The following is a 20691-nucleotide window of genomic DNA, read 5'->3' on the forward strand; positions in this document are numbered from 1 at the left end:
CAGTATTGTTCACTTTCATTAACAATCGTCAGTTAGTCTGTGGTAAAATTTCGCTATTTTGCTCCTCTCTCCTTATATCAATGATTTGTAAGGCAGGGTTTTGGAAGAAGAGGGGGTGAAAAGAGAAGTCCCCAAACATTGCTTACAGCACCTTTAATAAATTAAACTAAAATGTAAAAGAGCAATATGATAAGCAAACAGCTAAACTGTCATGTGACAAAAGCCTGAGCAATACCAGACTGATGGCCAGCTAAAAGCGTTTCCTCATGTGTAATTATTGGCAGGGAAACGCGGTACGTTTGTGTCTGAACAGTGGCTGTCTGCTCGGTGGCGTCTGTGAAACTGCCCCGTCTGTTAGAGCTCACAACACTTCGGGTGATGGCATGATACTATAATTACAAGCGCTCAAGGTCACAGCAATCACTACAGGGTCAGAGTCGCAAACACAGCCGATGTCATGTTAAATTAATGAAACGCTATTAATGAAGCATCTGCCCCTCCCCAGAAACAGGAGCTAATGACAAACCTACAGACAAAAATGGATGATTCCATTACTCTGTTTATGTGGGAGGTCAGGATAGGCCTTGTTTGGACACAGACAGCTGAGAGGTGACAGGAAATGATGTGCAGAAGCAGTGGCATAGCTTTTATTTTTGGCTAGGATGAGTGATTATTTTAATAAGTGGAATATGTCTACACGCATCAGATCTTATAACCCCATTTGAATAAATATTTGACCCAACAACCTAAAAATGGTCTTATTCTGAGCACTTTAAAACTGTCTTCAGTAAGGCGTCTGACTTAATGAAAGCATGTTATTTGATTGGAAATTAAATGTATAAAATATAGATATTCATGTATATATAAAAATGTCCATTATTATTATCTAATATCTAATATTATGTTAATTATTATATATTAATATTATCTGTTAATTTAGAATTTACAATTTAAAATAAAACATTTAGAGAAATAATACATATATTTTAAATATAATAATTAATATAATAATATCTGTAAATTTAGAATTTATATACAGTATATGTATATATATATATATGAAAACATAATACATGTCTTCTCTTCCGTGTCTGTTGTGAGAGAGAGTTCAAAACAAAGCAGTTTGTGATATCCGGTTCGCGAGCGAATCATTCGATGTAAGCGGATCTTTTTGAACCAGTTCACCAAATCGAACTGAATCGTTTTAAATTGTTTGCGTATCCAATAAGCATTAATCCACAAATGACTTAAGCTGTTAACTTTTTTAATGTGGCTGACACTCCCTCTGAGTTCAAACAAACCAATATCCCGGAGTAATTCATGCACTCAAACAGTACACTGACTGAACTGCTGTAAAGAGAGAACTGAAGATGAACACCAAGCCAAGCCAGATAATGAACAAAAGATTGACAGCCACATTAAAAAAGTTAACAGCTGAAGCCATTTGTGGATTAATGCTTATTGGAGACGCGAACCATTTAAAACGATTCAGTTCGATTTGGTGAACTGGTTCAAAAAGATCCGGTTACATCGAATGATTCGTTCGCGAACCGGATATCACAAACTGCTTTGTTTTGAACTGTCTCACAACAGACACGGAAGAGAAGACAATGCTGAATAAAGTCGTAGTCTTTGCTATTTTTGGACCAAAATGTATTTTCGATGCTTCAAAAAATTCTAACTGACCCTCTGATGTCACATGGACTACTTTGATGATGTTTTTCTTACCTTTCTGGACATGGACAGTATACCGTACACACAGCTTCAATGGAGGGACTGAGAGCTCTTGGACTAAATCTAAAATATCTTAAACTGTGTTTCAAAGATGAACGGAGGTCTTACAGGTTTGGAACGACATGAGGGTGAGTTATTAATGACATAATTTTGCTATTTGGGTGAACTAACCCTTTAATGTGGCAAATAAAATATATCTATTCATTTAACATATAAATAAATGTATAATAATATAAAATCTATAATCATAATAAATATAACAAAATAATAATTATGTAAATGTTATATTACAAGTATATCTTACCATATATTTGCATATTAGATTATAATATATATTATTCTTGAATTGAGTGTTTCTGGACCATTCTAACCCAATTTGTCAGATGATTTTAATATATGTTTGACCCCACAACCTAAAAATGATCTTATTCTTTGTGTACAACCTGATGAACACTCTAAAAGTGTCTTTATTTACTCACCGGTCAATCTCCAGTTCCCTCTGCCTCAGGAGTCCCTCCTTAATCTTTACCAGGGCATTGACAGGGAGAGACGTTCCACCCAGCATCTGCACCAAACAATAATTACAGCATTAGAACCGCTCATCTGGTAAACACTCGGGGTCAGGCTAGCGTGTACTTATGGTAAGCACACTGTAATTAACATACTCTGTCATCATAATCACCATCAGCAACAAACTGCCACCGAAGCCACGAAGCATTACAGTGAAGAACTCCAGGGGGTTTGCAAAGGGCTCTTCTCGCCTCGAGGACGACAGCGAGTCTACTGAATCTGATTATGCATTTGTTTAGAACTTTTGCTTGCATGTTTGTTCAAAGGAGATGTGTAACTCACTGAAAGTTAATAAATTCAGATTTATATTCAGGATTTGCAGGTAATAAAATTAACAAATAATAAGGAATATTTTTACATATTTAATATAAAATAATTTTATAAATAAATTTGAGAATCAATTTAAATATTTTTCTAAAAATATTTTAATTGCTACTTTATTGATATAATATAAACAGGTCATTTTTCAGGATTTGTAGGTTTCTCATAATGAAATTAAAAACAGTATATAATAATTATTAATAATAAATAAAAAAATTATTTTCAATGATTTTGAATTTTTTTCAAAATTATATTATTATCGCTACTGTATTGATATAATATAAACCGTTCTAAATTCAGGATTTGCATGTTTCTCGTAATGGAATTGTTCATTTCAAATGAATTATTTAATTAAAATGATTTAATTTTAGAAATTAATACATTTGAATAAATAACTATTAAATGAAAATAATTGTAAAAATCCATACTTTCAAATTTACGTTAGTAAAATATTGTAAAATCTTTTATGTATTATTTTATTTCATATTTTCAAATAAATTAAATAATTAACAATATAAATTAAACTTATTTTCTTTAATCATAAGGTGTCTCCATGTTCATTGTTACAGATTCTTTTGTCATCTGAGCAACTGTTCAGAATCTAAATAAATCTTAGGAGTCCTGTACTTTTTGCACTGGATACTGGATGTGGTATGGTACATTTTATCCATGGAGACCAATGGCAGCCGTCCACTAGACTATGCATTCAACTGATGTGGTTGTGCAGGAGCAACCGCAGATGCCAATTACACAACCAGTTATCAGATGTATTAGTCTCATTTACATCAACTCTTTAAAATAGTGCGTATTGTTTCCCTGACCCAAATCGGCAGACTTGACCAGTCGCCAGACTCACAAATGCCAACCCTATAAATGCGGCACATATCAGTGGCGCACTCGAGTCTGCAAGCATGCCTTTATTTGCCTCTGGAGAGGTTTTAGTCCCAGCAGCAAACTGTCCGGTGATAAGAAGCAGGTGCCACTTTCATTGCCAGGCCTCCCTCAACTCTTCACATAGCTGGGGATATATTTAACAGTCAGTGTGTGGTAAACACAACAAGCTGGCTCAAATCTCCACAGTATGTGCCACGAGCACCAACCACTCGCACACAAGGAGCTTTGCAGAAGGAGTCCATCACCGGTTGGGTGGTTGGCAGCAGCGACAACAAACACAGGCTGGGAAGCAGATGACAGAGAATGGATGGGGAGAAGTTGAGTAGGCAGCTCGCTCTTTTCACTCTTAAAGGATTAGTTCACCCAAAAAAGAAAAGCACTATGACTTTCTGTCTTTACTTATACATAAAAAGGGTACAAAAGAACCATACAAAGTTGTAAAAGTAGTCTATACAACTACATTTATGTGAATGGGTTCAAATTCCAGCAAAGAATCGATAAAGAGATAAAAGCATCTTCCAAATGTAGATGTTATAACTCCTAAAGTTTTATTAACATTGTAGGTTATCAGAGTGAATCAGACAATTTAAGATTCAATCAGATTGGTGTTAAAACAACCCAAAGAGCCAAATCCCACAAAGATGTCCAGGACTACAAGACAGTGCCAGCCAGTCTGAAGAAAGCCTAACCAACCAACTATTAAAAAGAACAGCTTGCAACATTGAAACAAAAGAACACTTATTGCTAATCCCAAATCAGGAAGGAGATTGTCAATTTTGGGGCAAGAAATTCAAGATTAATGATAGAAGAGACATCATGACCATCACATAAGGGAAACAATAATTTCTATGCATAACTTCATATTATGTATGTAACCCACACATTTACTAGGGCTGGACGATTATGGCCTAAAGTCAAAACCTCGATTAATTGAACATTTTACCTCGATTACGATTGATGAACGATTATTTTGTTTCTGTTTAGTTTTTTTGCCCTCATAGTTAACTTACAAGGTTTGTAAGGTAAACAGGGCCATAGTTGGGGTTTGCGGGGCCCCGGTTCAGGTTGTACTATTGGGCCCTGTTTGAAAGTGTTTAATTTGTATGTTCGTTCTGTTTATTTGTTCATTAACATGCCCGCCACGTCCCAATAAGGCACGGTCACTTTAAGAGACAATGAATGCATCCAATATAATACACATACAATTTTTTTCTCAACTTTTTACTTTAACTTAAGACATAACTGACAGTTTTTTCAAACATACTATCCAAGACTGGTATTTTCACATATTTTTAATGTATTTGTTGGTACAAGAGCAAAAACAGCCAAATTCGGTGTTCAGATGTTTTGAGACGCCTCTCTCTGTGTGAGCCCTGAACACCGCAGTGTTGAAGTGTGCTCTTACACATCCTTTTCTGTTTGTTTGAAATGCGATTTGTTTTTGTTCGTTGAGGTGCAGGTGGAACTTAAAGGAGAACTTTGCAAACGAGAGGTCGGTTCAGTGTTGCTGTCTGCGAGATGCGGCTCTCTCTCCGCGTGCGCACCGAGCACAGCGCGCGAGTAACCAGCTACCCAGTTCAGCTTTTCCGGGTCTTGTGTTTGAATGCTTTAAAGTCGTTTGAATGGTTACATTTGCAAGTGGCAAGGCTTAATAACACGTGAAAATTATACGCTTTCGTGTCGACACGCAGCAGCTTTCTGTCAACTGTCCTGAGCGTCTTTTTAGACTGGCCTCAGCCAGACGGTTGAGATCGACTATTAAAGGTGGGATATTTTTTCCTATTGAAAGAACGATCATAGCTCACTATCAGCAGTTATTTTATCTATGTTCGTAACATTTTTTTTTACATATTATTGCTCGATTTAAGAGATAAATAAAGATTAAAGGTAAACAGTACCAGTACGAGTGATTGCGTGTGTGAATTAGTCATACCGTCTCTATATTATTGTGAAGCTGGGATTGTAAATAACCTAGTTCCTTCAAACGTAGAAAAATATGCTATAATAGGTTTTGAGATTCTAAGATACTTTAGTGATAAATCACAGGACAGCGCTGAGAACTGCGTTCCTCTGTGTGCGCGATCTTCACAGCTATGAGTTTTCGTGCCACAATGCAGCTGCGCGAACATGGTAGCTCGATATAATAATACACATCTGATCGTCTAATCCCTTAAACGTCCAAACCATAAAACAAATACAACTGACAAAAGTTTAGTGAAAACTCAAGGCTCATCGCTCGCGCACCATCACTATGTGTTGAAGTTCACCTCCGTGTTTTGCTTTTATGCCACTGACTGGCAGAATCATGTGGCTACACACACTTTTAAGGGGGAAGTATTAACAGGAAATAATCAAAATGGGAAAATTACGTCAGTTAGAGGTTCTAAATTTCGGTTTCGATTACTTTTCGATTAATCGTCCAGCCCTACATTTGACTATCATTTACTACTATGATGGCCTGTGACGTGTCCATGCATCTGGGGTGGTGTTGGCGCAGTGGGTAAGACACATGCCTGTGGTGTGAGAGACCCGGGTTCGAATCCACTGTGAGACACCAATGTGTCCCTGAGCAAGACACTTAACCCCTAGTTGCTCCAGAGGCGTGCGACCTCTGACATATATAGCAATTGTAAGTTGCTTTGGATAAAAAGCATCAGCTAAATGAATAAATGTAAATGTAAATGAATAAATCTGACCAGAAGGCTTTAAGTTGATGATTGGAGAGCATGGGAGCCAGGACATAGCAGTCATTCCCCACCAGCTTGTCTCCTGTTGTCACCAAATGCCAGAAGTACCATGCAATTCCTATCAAGACCAGGACCTTTACACTTACATAAGATACTATGGCCCTAGGCCTCCAAAAATCTGTCGTAAATGTAAGCTGTTACACAGATGTGGACATTAAGAAAGCGCATTTTTTAAGTTATATTTTTGGGCCTTTTTATGCCTTCATTTGAAAGGATAGTAGAGAGCAGACAGGAAAGCACTGGGAGTGGGGAGTGGGACCGGCAAAGGACCTCGAGACGGTAATCAAACTTAGGTCACCGTTAGCGCAGATGCACTGTATGTCGCACACTAACCACGAGACTACTGGCGCCGATAGAATCACACATGGCCACGGAGCTCCCTGCAGGAACTTTTTCCAAAACATTGTTGTTCTTCATACAATATCCACCAGGTAGCCCAATGAAATACAATTCTGCAGGTAAACACCCAGGCAAGATCTACGACAGTGTTTTATTGCCACGCAAACGAAAATAAAATAAATGTAAGATTACAAGATTAAAGGCATAATATTTTGAGAATAAAATCAAAATTACGAGAATTAAGTTGTAGCCATATTGAGAATAAAGGCATAACATTATGAGATTAAAGTCATTGTATCTGTACTGGTTTTATGGCATCAAAATGTGTAAGTGTGAAACATGCGTTATAGCAGATAAGTCCTGAAAAGAGTAAGGTTAGTGGGCAACTAGTGGGAATAATTACCTAATTTTATGCTGTTACATAAACTAAAAGCTTTATGAGTCAGAAGTTTGTCTTAACTTGTTCCCCCACCTGCTCCTCAAAGCTCCTGACGGCACTGTTTGTCTCCTTCAACGCAGCCATTTAAACGGTCTAAGATAGGAACAGCTGCTTGAAGAAGGAACCTCATTCATTACAGAAGACTGAGGCCAGAAAATGCAAAATGCTGCGTCTTTAATTTTATACTCCCTTTGGTCCTTGTTCGCCTCGAGTCAACAACTTTGAATAGGTCTTCATTTTAAAATGGAGAAAGCTCCCCTGCATATTCTATTATTTACCACTACCACATTAACTCTATGAACAAAATCCACATTAAACACCACAATAAATGACCTGACAGCGCATTTCCTATTGAAACAAGTAGTTTGGGCAGGACACACTAAAGAGGAACATATTTTTGATCAATTTTCCAGGAAGAGGTGCACATATTGAAACGTGACCCTGTGGTTTGCGTGGGTCCTAATGCCCCACCATAGTGATATATAAAAACCTCACAGACACAAAAAAATTTTCGTTCAAGAGGTGATTTCATTGATTTCAGACGTAAAGACTAAATTTTCTAAAAATGTAGCTTAGTCTGGTAGCAATTAGAATGAGGGATTTTTCCACAGGGGACGGATGCCTTTGGTGAACAGTATAAAAGTCAGATCCACTCTCTAAAATGCAGCAATGAGCACAGGAAAGGTCTGATGCCTTTCGGCTACAGCACTTGAACAGTTTCACTCTGTCACATTGCACAGCTAATCTGGTGCCAATTCCCTGAACTCTATCACACCCTGCCACTGCACTTTCTCCACGGCCCTCCAGACAGCCGTCCATCAACCCTTTTGGCATTCTGGGACAACACAAGGGAGACACGCTGGCTCCTGTCGAGGTGGCGGTACTCAGAATTGCCAATAAAGGCAGTGCTGTGGCCATTTGTAATGTAGCGGAAGTTTAGCAGTGTGTTATATAAGAATCACCTGTCGGTTTTAAGAACAGGTAGGTGATATTGGGTTTGCTTCAAGCTATTCTAGATCCAGAATACTCACTACATAAACAGTGCAAACATATAAATTTGAACATACTGTGTCCCAAAAATTATTTTGACACTTAAGCTTTGTTCTTTACATTAGATTAAGAAAAAAATATTAAACAAACTGATATTTACTTGAAAAGAAAAAAAACTAGAAGCACACCTTTTAGGCAACATTTCTTAAAAAGGTATTTTTAGGGGTTTTAAATGATAAAACAACAGATGTACTGTTCAAAATAAAGACAAAGCTTATTTTGACATTTAAGCTACAATTATTGTAGGAATGTAACTGGATTGGATTAGGCGACTAAATATCAAACCAAGTGATATTTACCGTATTTTCCGGACTATAAGTCGCACTTTTTTTCATAGTTTGGCTGGTCCTGCGACTTATAGTCAGGTGCAACTTATTTATCAAAATTAATTTGACGAACCGAGAGAAATGAACTAACAAAAAACATTACCGTCTACAGCCGCCAGAGGGCGCTCTATGCTGCTCAGTGCTCCTGTAGAGAACACTGAAAACATAGAGCGCCCTCTCGCGGCTGTAGACGGTAATGTTTTCTCCTGGTTCTTGGGTCTAAATAAATGCGACTTATAGTCCAGTGCGACTTATATATGTTTTTTTCCTCGTCATGATGTATTTTTGGAATGATGCGACTTATACTCAAGTGCGGCTTATAGTCCGAAAAATACGGTAATAAAAAAAAAACAAAATTTTTTTGAGCAACACAAACACACACACACACACATACAGAATACAGTACTTATTGTATGAATGTCATTGCATTAAATTGGGCTACAAAACTATTATAGCATAATAACAATATTTATTTGAAAGAAAAAATATAATTTATTAAAGTTTAAATTTTTTTGAAGATGTTAATATAACAAATATTACTAGTGTACATTTTACAATAAAGTACTATTTTAGCGTTTCTACTTCAGAATGTCATGTTTAATTCAGTGTTACTTGCTGTTTATTTTTGAAATTTACTTCACGTTTTCTTTGTGCATTGTTTAAAAAAAAAAAAAAAAAAAAAAAAAAAATATATATATATATATATATATATATATATATATAATAATAATAATAGTAATATAATTTGGTCACTTAAAAACTTTATTGCATAGACGTACTGTAGATAAGATTTAGTAACAAAATATCAAGCCAAGTGATATCTATTTGAAAAAAAGACAAACACACTTAAGAATATTTCTTTTTCCGATAGATTTTTTAGGTTTTAAATGATAAAAAAAACATTGTTCAAAATGAAAACCAAACGCAACCTATTTGGACACTTCAACACCTGTGTGAATTTGAGGAGGAATGACTTCATACATCCACTTAAAATCACTGTGGCTCCAGTTAAAAGTACATGCTATTAAATAGCAATTTAGAAAGTTAATTCTGAGAAAATCTCAAGCAGCATTTGTTTACAGATGCCACTTAATGAAATGGCATTTAGACATGTTAAGTGTCACTCGAGTGTCCGAATACCTTTTGAGGGTCACTGTATACACACACACTCTGTCACAACCCAAAGGCACCTCGGTGTGTGTGTTCTGGTGACAGCTGTTGAATCCTGGGAGCGGGTGTGCTAAGCTGAACAATGAGGTGAGACATGGATATATTGCACCTAACAAGCAAACTTTCCAGCACTGGCCAGAGGGCATGGGACAGGTGAACAGACAATGTGTATTCATGTGCATGGCAACCGGGCATTTACACGCCATAAACACTCTGTAAACGCAGTACGCTGGACAAGGTCACCAGAGTGGACTAACCTCCTACTTTTCCAAAAAGAACAGCATGTCTACCGAGCCGAATGGCACAAACGATGTCTTGTTGCATTGGGATTATTGTAGTGAGAAGAACTAGCACGCTATGCACATTCAGAAAGATCTGAGGAACTATGAGATGAAGGAGTTGCTTAAAATAATTGGTTTATGCTTGATTAGACCTGGTTTAGACACACAGCTGTAGTGTTCACCAGCAAAACCTCATGGACATCATTTTATAACAACACAACCCTCAAACTTTGCAATCTAGTGTGCATTTTAAAGACTTTTTAGACATTGGTGCTGCTTTGGTCAAGTGGCAGTCATCCAGACTTCACCAAAAACAGTTTGGCATTGGCTGGAGGCTCCGTTGAAATCAGATGCCATCATAATGCCCTCTCCATTCCTCATGTCCTCTTCAAGCTCTTAGAGCTTCCCTGACTAGTGAACAGAGCTCCATATAAGGAAGAGAACTCGGGATGTTTTTCAATGATGAAAAAAAGCTCAAATATGCAAGAAAGTTCCCAGATCCCCCAGGGTCTTAAACCACATGTTGAAAATGGTTATAGTCTATTAGGACATAGGTATCATCATCTCAATGGAACCGGTCATTTAGCACATGCAACATCAAGAGAATATTTGCATTAATCCACCAGTGAGGCTGAAGCTGCCGGATACAGTTACAGAGTAAATTCAACCAGGGCTGAACGGTTCAGTAATGGGGAAAAGCATGCAAAAGCAAGAAAAACAATATATTAAGCACAAGTATTGTTTGCAAATATTTCTGTTTGGCTTGTTTAGATCCTCACAAGCCTACTTGTTACATGCAGCAGGGAAAAGCTTAGCAAAATATGTCACTTAATATAAATGCACAATTTTTTAACATTTAGGCAAGGCCCATAATATCTTACATTATAAGTAAGTAAAAAATTAATTAATGTTTTTTTAAAGTTAAAAGCTTTTTCCCAGGGGACAGTTAATTTTATAAATTTTCATATATGCAAACTTAATTCATGTCCATTCAAATGTAAGTAGGATTATAGTGATTCAAATGAATCAGTATATACATAAAATAAGTTTATTTAAATTGTTTTCATGTAATTTAAACCTTCATTAGCCCTCAGTGTAAAATCTGACAAAACAAATATAATAGAAATAAATACAGTAATAATATCAATACTATATCAACTAATATATATATATATATCAATTTAAAATATTATTTTAAACCTGGATACATTTATTTTAATTTTGCTTCCAATTAAAGATTTTATAAATAAATAATTGTATAAACACTGTCCAATAAATCCTCATTTTGGTATGCTATGCTTATGTAAGGATAAAGGCTTGTAAATCTGCTTCCAAATAAAAAATGAGAGAAAGAAAGCGAGAGCTCAGACCCCTCCTACGCATCTCTTTCTTTTCTCTCTCCACCTCTACTCCACCCCTCCACTTTTTCTGCCATAAACTTTCGAACTCAACATTGTTTCCACAGACCCTCCTTTCCTCTAAAACCAGAGCAACAGGACTGAACCCCAATACTCTCCATCTACAGATTTAGGTAGGTAACTTTTTCTTGTATATCAGTTTCAGGATGGCCCACGATGGTTGTCTAGTCGTCAAAGATTTATTTATCTAGATTTTATCCATGACAGTTACCACATTTGACTATTGTGTCTAGTGCTGTTTGATGAGAATCTTTTCCTAAACATAGGATTTTAAGGATGCTGTGTCAAGTTAAAAACAGTTTGACTTAAAAATGCACCTGTGAAAAAAAAAGAGAATGGAGTCTGTTTTATCCAAAACCAGCCTAAATTCAAGGTGCTTTATTAATATTAATTAGTTGACGAGGTTATTTACCACTGAAAGCTACGTGCATAAGCTTTTCCACAAGCAACAATGCAGTTAATCATTTTTTTGTGATACAGTTACCCTTTGTATTTTATATTTATAACTTTACACAGCAGTGGACGACGTGTCCGAATGCACAGAGTCAGAGGTTAATCCGAGTTTTGATGTTTGGGTCTGTCCGCTGGTCTTTCTGAGCTCCGCTATATGTGCCCACGATAAACAGCAAGCCAGTTCATTCTTCTCCCGACACAAATCGGGGATATACACAACATCCTATACACAACACCCCACATTTGCACTGCATTCACTGCGGCCCTGCAGAGGAGGAAAGGTTAACTGAATACAGAAGAGTGTTAAAGCAGGAACCACACCAAAGGTTGCACGCATCCAATTGTGCTCGCAAAAGACAGGCAAATATCAAAACAATAAAAATGATGATGCTTGCACAAAAAGTATATATGTTATATGTATTTGTGCTAACATTTGTAGCAACTGCCTTATTATTCTGCTAGTTATATGAAATTCAACTTGGTTTTGTAAAGTCAGTTTAATGTAATTTAAGTTAAATTGTTAATTATCTAAACTGTAAAAGTTTAAGGCTTCAAATGAACTTACGTTTATAAGTTGAAAGTTTTTTCATAACTGTACTGCAAATGAAACTGCAGTAAATGTGAAATTCTCTCAGTGAGAGAATGCATCTGCTGTATGACTTTTAAACTGATTTGCTTCACTTGTGTCCAGAATTGCATCTCCACAAGAGTGTCACCTTCTTCAAAAACTGAACTGCAAGAAATTATATTATTAATACAATATCTAAAAGATCTGAAGCTTCAAAGCAATAAAGTGAAATATTAAATATCAATATGTGACTCTATCAGCACAGCCTTTGTGTGCATGTCCAGAAATGTTTGTCCTCATGCCAGTTCAACAGGCACTGGCCTACCTGTTAAGAGTCATGCCCTCAGAGGCGTCACCAAGCCACAAAAAACCCCACTGCATTGCTCCACAATGCCATCATGGAAAGTTCAGCATTGAGGCCAACTGAGTGCACTCGCTCTGCCTCACCTCGACTTATTTGTACAGCAGAGAGTAAAAAATATGCACATAAACATGTAGAGGCTTGGGAAATCTCCGGGCCAGCCTTTCAGATGATTTCCTTCTTCGGTGCGATTCCATCTTATTTTTGCTCTGCTTTTTTTTATTTTTTCACAACTTTCTTGGCTCTCTCTGTGCATTTCAGTGCAGATGAGTTGACATTTTTTGCCAAAAGATGGCTTGAGAGAGTTGACAGAAATCTGCTCAGAATAGCCATATGAGGAAGGGTCTCTTAAACATATGACCTGCTTGATACCCTCCTAAGGAGATTGTTAATGATCTTATCAGTCCCAGCGGTGAAGGCGGACATGACTCCTGACTAGCTAACTAGGGTGCTGGAATTCTGGTGCCCTGTTGTGTTGACAAACATCTCTCCAAAGCCTGTCGTCACCAGCAGCGGGTTTATCTCCTCTGTGTCACATGTGGCCTGCGATGGGCGCCTGAATGGACTGCTCAACTCCAGGCTTCACTGTCAGTCACTCGTACACTTAACATCTTTGTTCAGTGACATCGGTCAGCTGGACTCAAGAATCACTATGAAAACAAGCGGTGGGGAAGTGTGGGTTCTACTTTTCTGTAGCTTAGTGTCAATCATTCCGCTAAAAAAAACATGGCTTTTCAAGTTGAGACTGTTAAGACTTCTATTACAAAAAAAAATTCTAGTTGTTTGTGATAAGGATTTTACAAAACATTGCATAAAGAACAGAAAAAAGGTTACAGAGAAATTTCTAATAAAATAATTAGAACTAGGGTTGGCCGATATACTAGTAGACACAATTATCAGCTAGGAATTTGTCAACCGTGGAATTTGCATTTTTAAGCACTAGTTTAAAAAGAGGTTTTAAAAAGAGTTTAAATAGAGGTTTAAAAACAAGTGATTTTAAGCCATTGAAATACAATCAGCAGCAAAAGAGAACTTATTTCGCTATATTCTCGTGCTCTTTCTGAGCACTGTCATGGAGTGTGGGTGGGAGTATTGAACGTTGAGGTTTTTTTTTTGCTGCTTTAGTCATTGAAAGGTTAAATACACACACTTTTATGTGTCAAAATGTGTCCTTGTAAACACAGAAATGTAGTTTTTAATTGAAATCAAACAGCTCAGGAAGAAAACACGTGTAACGGTATTTTGGATCTGGGCAGCTCTTAAAGTGACAGCAGTCTAATATTCCCGCTTTCTGTCTTTTTATGCTGATCAAACAACGGAAGAGAGAAAATCTCTCAGTGCTCTTGACTTTTGTAGCTTTAATAAGAAGAAATATATATTTAATTTACACAGTGAAAAATATGTAGTGATGTCATACATTTGATTATACTTTATACAATTTATGTAGCATTTCTTATTGATTTATTTTATTGTAGTTTTTGTCCTATTGCTTGTAATTAGTTTTCAATTCTTACTCAATCGCTGACTGTTTACTCGTCTTCAGTGAGCTGTTTTTGACTTTTTTTTTTCAATTCAGATATCATAAAGACTTATTTAAAGCAAAAAGAACTATATTGTGATATTACCATGAAATAATATGACTCATACCATGATATAAGATTTTGGTCATATCACCCACCAGTATTTAGAAGAGAGAATACATAAGAAAAATGTTGACTACACAAATTGCAATCACTTTTTTTCCCCATGACCTTTTCGGATTTTATCAGTTATATCCATTCTTCCAGTCCTGATATTCACATTTTTGGAGGCGTTTATTTAGCCTGGGGTTGGCTGTACGTGACTCCAGTTGGGTGCATTTTTAGGGGGCGTATACAAGATTAGGATTGTTGTGTTGTAAGACAAGTTTTAAATTGACTTCAAATGTAAATCAGCTTAAAAACCCAATGTTCATAGTGTGAAATGTTCAAAACAAAGTAAACAGCTAAAAATCCACACACTGAAAGCAGGTGAATTGATGTAGCAGCTAAAAATATTAATAGAAAAAGAAAATGCTAAATCCAAAACTAGTCAACCTGACTAACATATAAGTCAGTTGTTGTAGTTAACAACAGTGACCCATCTCTAATTTAAAGTGGAACAGACTAAAACAAGAAGTAGGCCTACATACTTTTCCTGTCAAGAAGCCATTTAAACAACATAAATTGTGGAAATGCATAAATAGTTGAAAATACCATGCACGCCATTAAAGGCCTGTTTTATGTCTTTATAAGTTGTTGCAAAGGAACAGGTTTCTTTCAAGCACGATCATGCAGGTCACTACAAAAACAACCAATCCTACACATCCTGTTTCCCATTAGGCTAAAGTTGTCACAGCCTACATATCCAACGACAACATCATCCCAGGCCTTCATGACTCTCTTGGTGATAAGTTGTACTTAGTAAATTAGAGTCCGGCTCCTGAGGGATTCCGGGTAAGTCCTTGCCACGGTTTCAATGGAATATTGCGACCACCAAAAGTCATTCCTAAGAATAACCTTACTGTGGGCGAAGCAGATAATGCAACACAGCGGCCACAGAGAACACAGGTCAGAGGTGCTTCTGCGTCCATGATGCTTCCGAATGCACTCGTAAGACAGAACTCCCACAGATCTGAAGAGACAGGAATGAGCAGCAGTCTGAATGAGCGAGATAAGCTCTTCTAAGACGAGAACAAGGCTAATACGCAAAGATTTATAATCAAGGCCAATTTATCTTTCAGTGAAAATAGGGCTTCATCTAATCTTTCTGGAGGCGAAGTGCTAAATCCTAATTTAGGCTGTTTTGTACACATGTAAAATCACCAATATAAAACGTCTTTCTGAAGCCGCCTCTTTTTATTTACTCAGAGCCAAGACGGGGTAATGAAAAGAAAAATAGACTCACTCCTACACCGCAAAGACAGTTATATAAACACACAATATGTGCTGCCAGATTCTCATTTTGCAAGCGTTAATAATAATAATAATAATAATAATAGGTTAATGAAGTTGCATTCAAAGTATGATAGACCAAGGTTTTGTAAAAGTGAATCTAAGAGAGAGTAAGACTGTAAAATCCACTCTGAACGAAGAACCCAGAGGAACCGAGACTCCAGGGGTTTTCATTTTAGGAACACGTCAAGCATCTTTCTTTTTGGTGACACATCTGAAACTTAACTATTTAGGGCATAGACATGATGTTAATGCACCATAATTCAGTGTATTTCTTTTTAGTCATAGTACATAGTCATTCTTTAATATTTAGTGAATCTTTTTGATGTATTGAAACAATCAACCTTTTTCATGTACCAAGTTCAAATTGGTACATGTTTGGTACAATTTCTTGCTACATCTTAAAAACATGTGAAAGTCCAAGTGGCCTTTTACATTTCTATTGAATACATTTCTATAATGCTAATCATGTGAAATGACCTTTAAAGTGATAGTTCCCCCCAAAAAATTACTTTTTACAATTACGTACAAATTTTATTCGGTTACTGATTCCAAATTACATGGCAAAAATAGTAATTAGTACCTAACGTAATCCATTACATTAAACATTTTAGATAATAGAATCAGACTACTTTTAGATTACTTTTGAATTTATGGAATTCAGATTATACTTAATCAGTTACTTTATCCATTCCACAGAACACAAAATAAGATATTCAGAGGTCCATGGTTTATGGACCCCAATGTCTTCAAAATATCATCTCTTGTGTTCTGCAGAGGAAGTCAGTCAAACAGGTTTGAAACGACATGAAGGTGAGTAAATGATGATATATCTTTCATTTTTGGATGAACTATCACTTTAAGGATGCTAGATGGTGTCAAAATCTTCCGAATCATCTACCAAACCTGCATGACTCTTGTGAATCTGCATGCACATTCACGCTTTCATCTCCTGCTCCTTTCCCTCAGCCAACCAGATCACGTCCTCCATCACCGCGAAAACCAGCACTGCTTCCTCCTCACGCGGCTCTCCACTCCACCTCGTGGTACTGCCATCTTTCTTCCTCTCTCCTCCACACCTCTCCCCTCTCTCTGCACTAATCCGTCTCACCCACCACGCCTCAACATGGAGAAAGTGCAGCACATCACACGGGCGGCCATCCGCCGGGCGTCCACCATGGAGGTCCCCCAGCAGGCCAAGCAAAACATGCAGGAGCTCTTCGTCAACTTCTGCCTCATCCTCATCTGCCTGCTGCTCATCTACATCATTGTCTTGCTAATGTGAGCGGGAGGGGACACAGGTTTCCCTCTAGCCAATGAGGGAGAAGGACTGTACATAGGGGCCAATCGTGTTGAGGGGTGGGATGGGCGGGGCTATTTATTATTTTAGGGTTTTGAGTAGTTGCATGATTTGTGTCTAAACATTTTGTTTGTAAATATCACATTCAGAGTAACACAAAAAGGCAATACTGATATAAACTAGTGGTTAAACAACAGGGGTTTTTAGTGGATGTTGCCAACATCAATAACTAGACAGTCAGATGATTAAAATGCCAATATGTCTGATAATGTCACACAAAATTGAATTATATTATTTGATTTAATTTGGGCCAAATGTTAAGGCAGCATCACATGTATCCTAAGCAGAAAAGCCAAATTAAATAATGAATTGTGCCATTTTGAAAAGTAAATCCAAGACAGCGGATGAGCCAAACTTAATAAAGTAAATATAAATAATGAGTACAATTAAACATGTGACCCTGGACCACAAAACCAGTCATAAGGGTCAATTTATTTAAAATTGAGATTTATACATCATCTGAATGATCTGGATAAATAAGCTTTCGACTGATGTATGGTTTGTTAGGATAGGACAATATTTGGCCGAGATACAACTATTTGAAAGTCTGGAATCTGAGGGTGCACAAAAATCTAAATACTGAGAAAATCGCCTTTAAAGCTGTACAAAATAAGTTCTTAGCATGCATATCATTAATCAAAAATGAAGTTTTAATATTCTTACTGTAGGAAATTTACAAAATATCTTCATGGAACATATCATTTTCACCCATGTATAATTTATTTTGGCTATTGCTACAAAATATCCCCAGCGACTTAAGACTGGTTTTGTAGTCCAGGGTCACATATTTAATTTGATACAGACTAAAATAGTTAAATTGCTTTTCAAAAGTCTGGGGTTAGTAAGTTCTGTTTCTATTTTTTTTTAAAGACGTGAAAACGTCTGTTCAGCACAGATGCAATGAATTGAAGACATTTATAATGTCAGAAAAAAGCTAAAAAAAAATATGTATTGCAGTTTCCACAAAAAATATTAAGCAGCACAACTATTGAACACTGATAATATTAATGAAATCAGCATGTTAGAAAGATGTGACACTGCAGAATGGAGTAATGATGCAGAAAATTCAGCTTTGTGTCACAGGAATAAAAAACATTTTCGATTATATTAATATAGAAAACTGTTATTTTTAATAATAACACTTTTTCCCATTACTACTGTATTTCTCATCAAATAAATGCAGCTTTGGTGCTCATAAGGTGGTTTAAATCTTAATGACCCCAGACCTTTGTACAATACTGTACAATCAACTGATTAGAAATGAGTTAAATCAGCTAAAATAGGATTGGTGCTCCATTTTCTGGGGTGATTTGAAGAACTGAATGAACTTATGCTGCATGCATGCGTCTCTCCATGTGTCCGTCACTCTCCCCAGTATCCTGTCACTGCATGTCACCTGTGAGCCACGTCTTCTGTTACACACTGTGCCAAACTGAAAAACACTTGCTCAATAAAACCATTGTATGATCACTTGTGTGCCATAAAAAAGTGTGCCGTTTCTGTTTTTGACTGATACTCCCACTGTACTAATTCAGTTAAATGATCCACACCAGTATTTCACTGATAAAGTCACAGGAAGCTAAGAGAACCAGTTATTGTCTGTTTATATGACTCTGTCTTATCAGAAAAGCTCATGTCAGTCTGTCAATCATGTTTAGCTCTTTCCACGGCATGTGAGAGACCAGCGTGATGTAACCTGCTCATCCTCCTGTTCACCGGCAAACAAGAAGAACCTCCACTCGGATACACTTCCACACGGCCGAACAGCCCAGGAAATCTTCATCCCATCACTATGGATCTGATCAATAACCGAGGGATAAACCTGCTGCTCAACTTCCTGCTTATTGTAGTGGCTCTACTGCTCATGCTGATTCTGGTCAAGCTCATCTGACCCGACATGGCCAGAAACAAGAGGGACGTATGTTTCAGAGACTCCTACTCTTTCCACCTCCATAACCAGTTTTAGGTTCCTAATATGACATCAGACTGACTTCTAAACTTTTTCTCACTTCAACAACACACCTGATGATCCTTTGCGAAATGACTGACAGGCAGGGAATGTTTGATTGGCTAGTTTTCCTGTGTAGACTTTTCCCCTTTCTCTCTCTCTATTTTTCTCTCTCTATATATTTTTCACTGTCACAGAGACTTTTATTATTTCTCAGGGCACATATTTCACTCATTTGAATCAGATAGTAGGGACGTTATGAAAGCCTGGTGTTAAAAATATCAGTTAACAACTTTAGCTTATGATACACGCTTTGCTAGAGGTTAATGGAGGAGTAAGGTAAATGCAAAAAATGATTTCCACTGCATCACTCAAAAAAAAAAAAAAAAAACATTATAAAAAAATTCAAAACTTGATAGTCGATAAAAAATGCTGCTACATATTTACAAAAAAAAAAAAAAACCTGAGGCGTTAAAACCAGTGTCACTGCGCCTTCTAGTGGTTGCTGCCTCTTACTGCTCAAAAACAACAACAAAATTCCATAACCATGGGTATAGATCAAAATTAGATCTTTTTCTGTGAACAGCAGGTTTGGATTCAAGTACATGACAATATAGATGAGCACTAAAATTACATGACACACACAATTTGTAAAAATCTATATTTTACCTGCAAAAAAAAAAGTCATGTTTTAAAAAGGATATGCACTGGTTTGCCTATTAAATAATCAATTTACTCTTTCTATATTATTTTTCTGCAACCAATAAGCTCTTGTCAAAATCTGTGTGAATATATTTATGAAATACTTGTACTCATAAATGGGAAGGAGTTACTGTGCACTGCAGGCACTTGAGGAATAAGACAATGAAAGCAAGTGCTGCGAATAAAAACACTTACACTGATAAAATATGTGTCTTTTTGTGAGCTGAATAAGACATTTTGAGTAAATGAAAAAGAATATCAAAGATATCAGCAAATACTGAAGTCCTGCAGAGTCCATTTAGAACAAACACTGGGTCTTTACTAAAAATAGACACCAGGCACGGGAGACCATAATCAACACGAAATCACTAATACTTTCTTAATGCATGCTCATGGTCATATTGTGCATGATTGAACCGTGCACATTATTTCAATAATAACCTTGTTTTGTCTCAGAAATCACTTTTATTATCGTTTGACGTCAAAAATCCATCTTACTCTTCAACCCTTCCAACTACCAGGCTCCATTCTAGTAAGTAACACAGTTTTTAGACAATATACCTGATTCGAAAGTTACACAGTGGTTTTATAGCATTAATTTCAATAGAAAGGTCAATAAAAGTTCAAACTCATCAGCATTTAAGACATTCTGGTCATTAGCACAATAAATGTAATTCTCATTTTATATGCATAAAAGATAAAAATGACAAAAGTGTGACAAAAAATAAAACCTGAAATGAAATGAACAAAAGAATTAATCTAATAATGAGTAGTAATAATTAATAAATGCTATAACAGTTTATAATCAATACTAAAATATCACTGGTGTGGATGTAATCAGAAACATCTCTTAAACACAAGTTGCATAGTTGTAAAAAAAAAAAAAAACCTAAGAGTCTCATAAACGAAGCATATTTGCTAGCAAATTGTTTCAATGGTTTGTGCTGTAAACAGGACAATTCACCTACCACACTATCTCCAGCAGAGGGCGCTGTGGACCTACTTTTCTAAAACATTTCTTCATTTCTCCATGCATTT

The 20691-nt window shown here is 36.6% G+C and overlaps 3 protein-coding genes across 6 annotated transcripts in view; 2 read left to right on the plus strand and 1 right to left on the minus strand.

Moving 5' to 3' along the window:
* Positions 1 to 20691, plus strand: part of LOC132106525 (dehydrodolichyl diphosphate synthase complex subunit nus1) — a 314847-nt gene that overhangs the window by 113740 nt on the left and 180416 nt on the right. The gene's annotated exons all lie outside the window — the stretch shown is intronic.
* cep85l (centrosomal protein 85, like) overlaps positions 1 to 20691 on the minus strand; it is a 62860-nt gene that overhangs the window by 9944 nt on the left and 32225 nt on the right. For all 3 annotated transcript variants that reach the window (XM_059512278.1, XM_059512277.1, XM_059512275.1), the window contains exon 4: positions 2214 to 2299. In XM_059512278.1, the coding sequence (XP_059368261.1) occupies positions 2214 to 2299 (86 nt within the window). The remainder of the gene's footprint in view (positions 1 to 2213; positions 2300 to 20691) is intronic.
* pln (phospholamban) lies at positions 9654 to 19858 on the plus strand. 2 transcript variants are annotated; one of them, XM_059512279.1, is made up of 3 exons: positions 9654 to 9677; positions 16613 to 16924; positions 18662 to 19858. In XM_059512279.1, the coding sequence occupies exons 1-3, from the start codon at positions 9673 to 9675 to the stop codon at positions 18678 to 18680; spliced, it is 336 nt and encodes a 111-aa protein (XP_059368262.1). In that variant the 5' UTR covers positions 9654 to 9672; the 3' UTR covers positions 18681 to 19858. The 2 variants fall into 2 exon arrangements, with proteins under 2 accessions (XP_059368262.1, XP_059368263.1); XM_059512280.1 differs by lacking the exon at positions 9654 to 9677 and adding an exon at positions 11254 to 11402.

The sequence above is a fragment of the Carassius carassius genome, chromosome 27, assembly GCF_963082965.1.
Source record: "Carassius carassius chromosome 27, fCarCar2.1, whole genome shotgun sequence".
Taxonomy (NCBI): domain Eukaryota; kingdom Metazoa; phylum Chordata; class Actinopteri; order Cypriniformes; family Cyprinidae; genus Carassius; species Carassius carassius.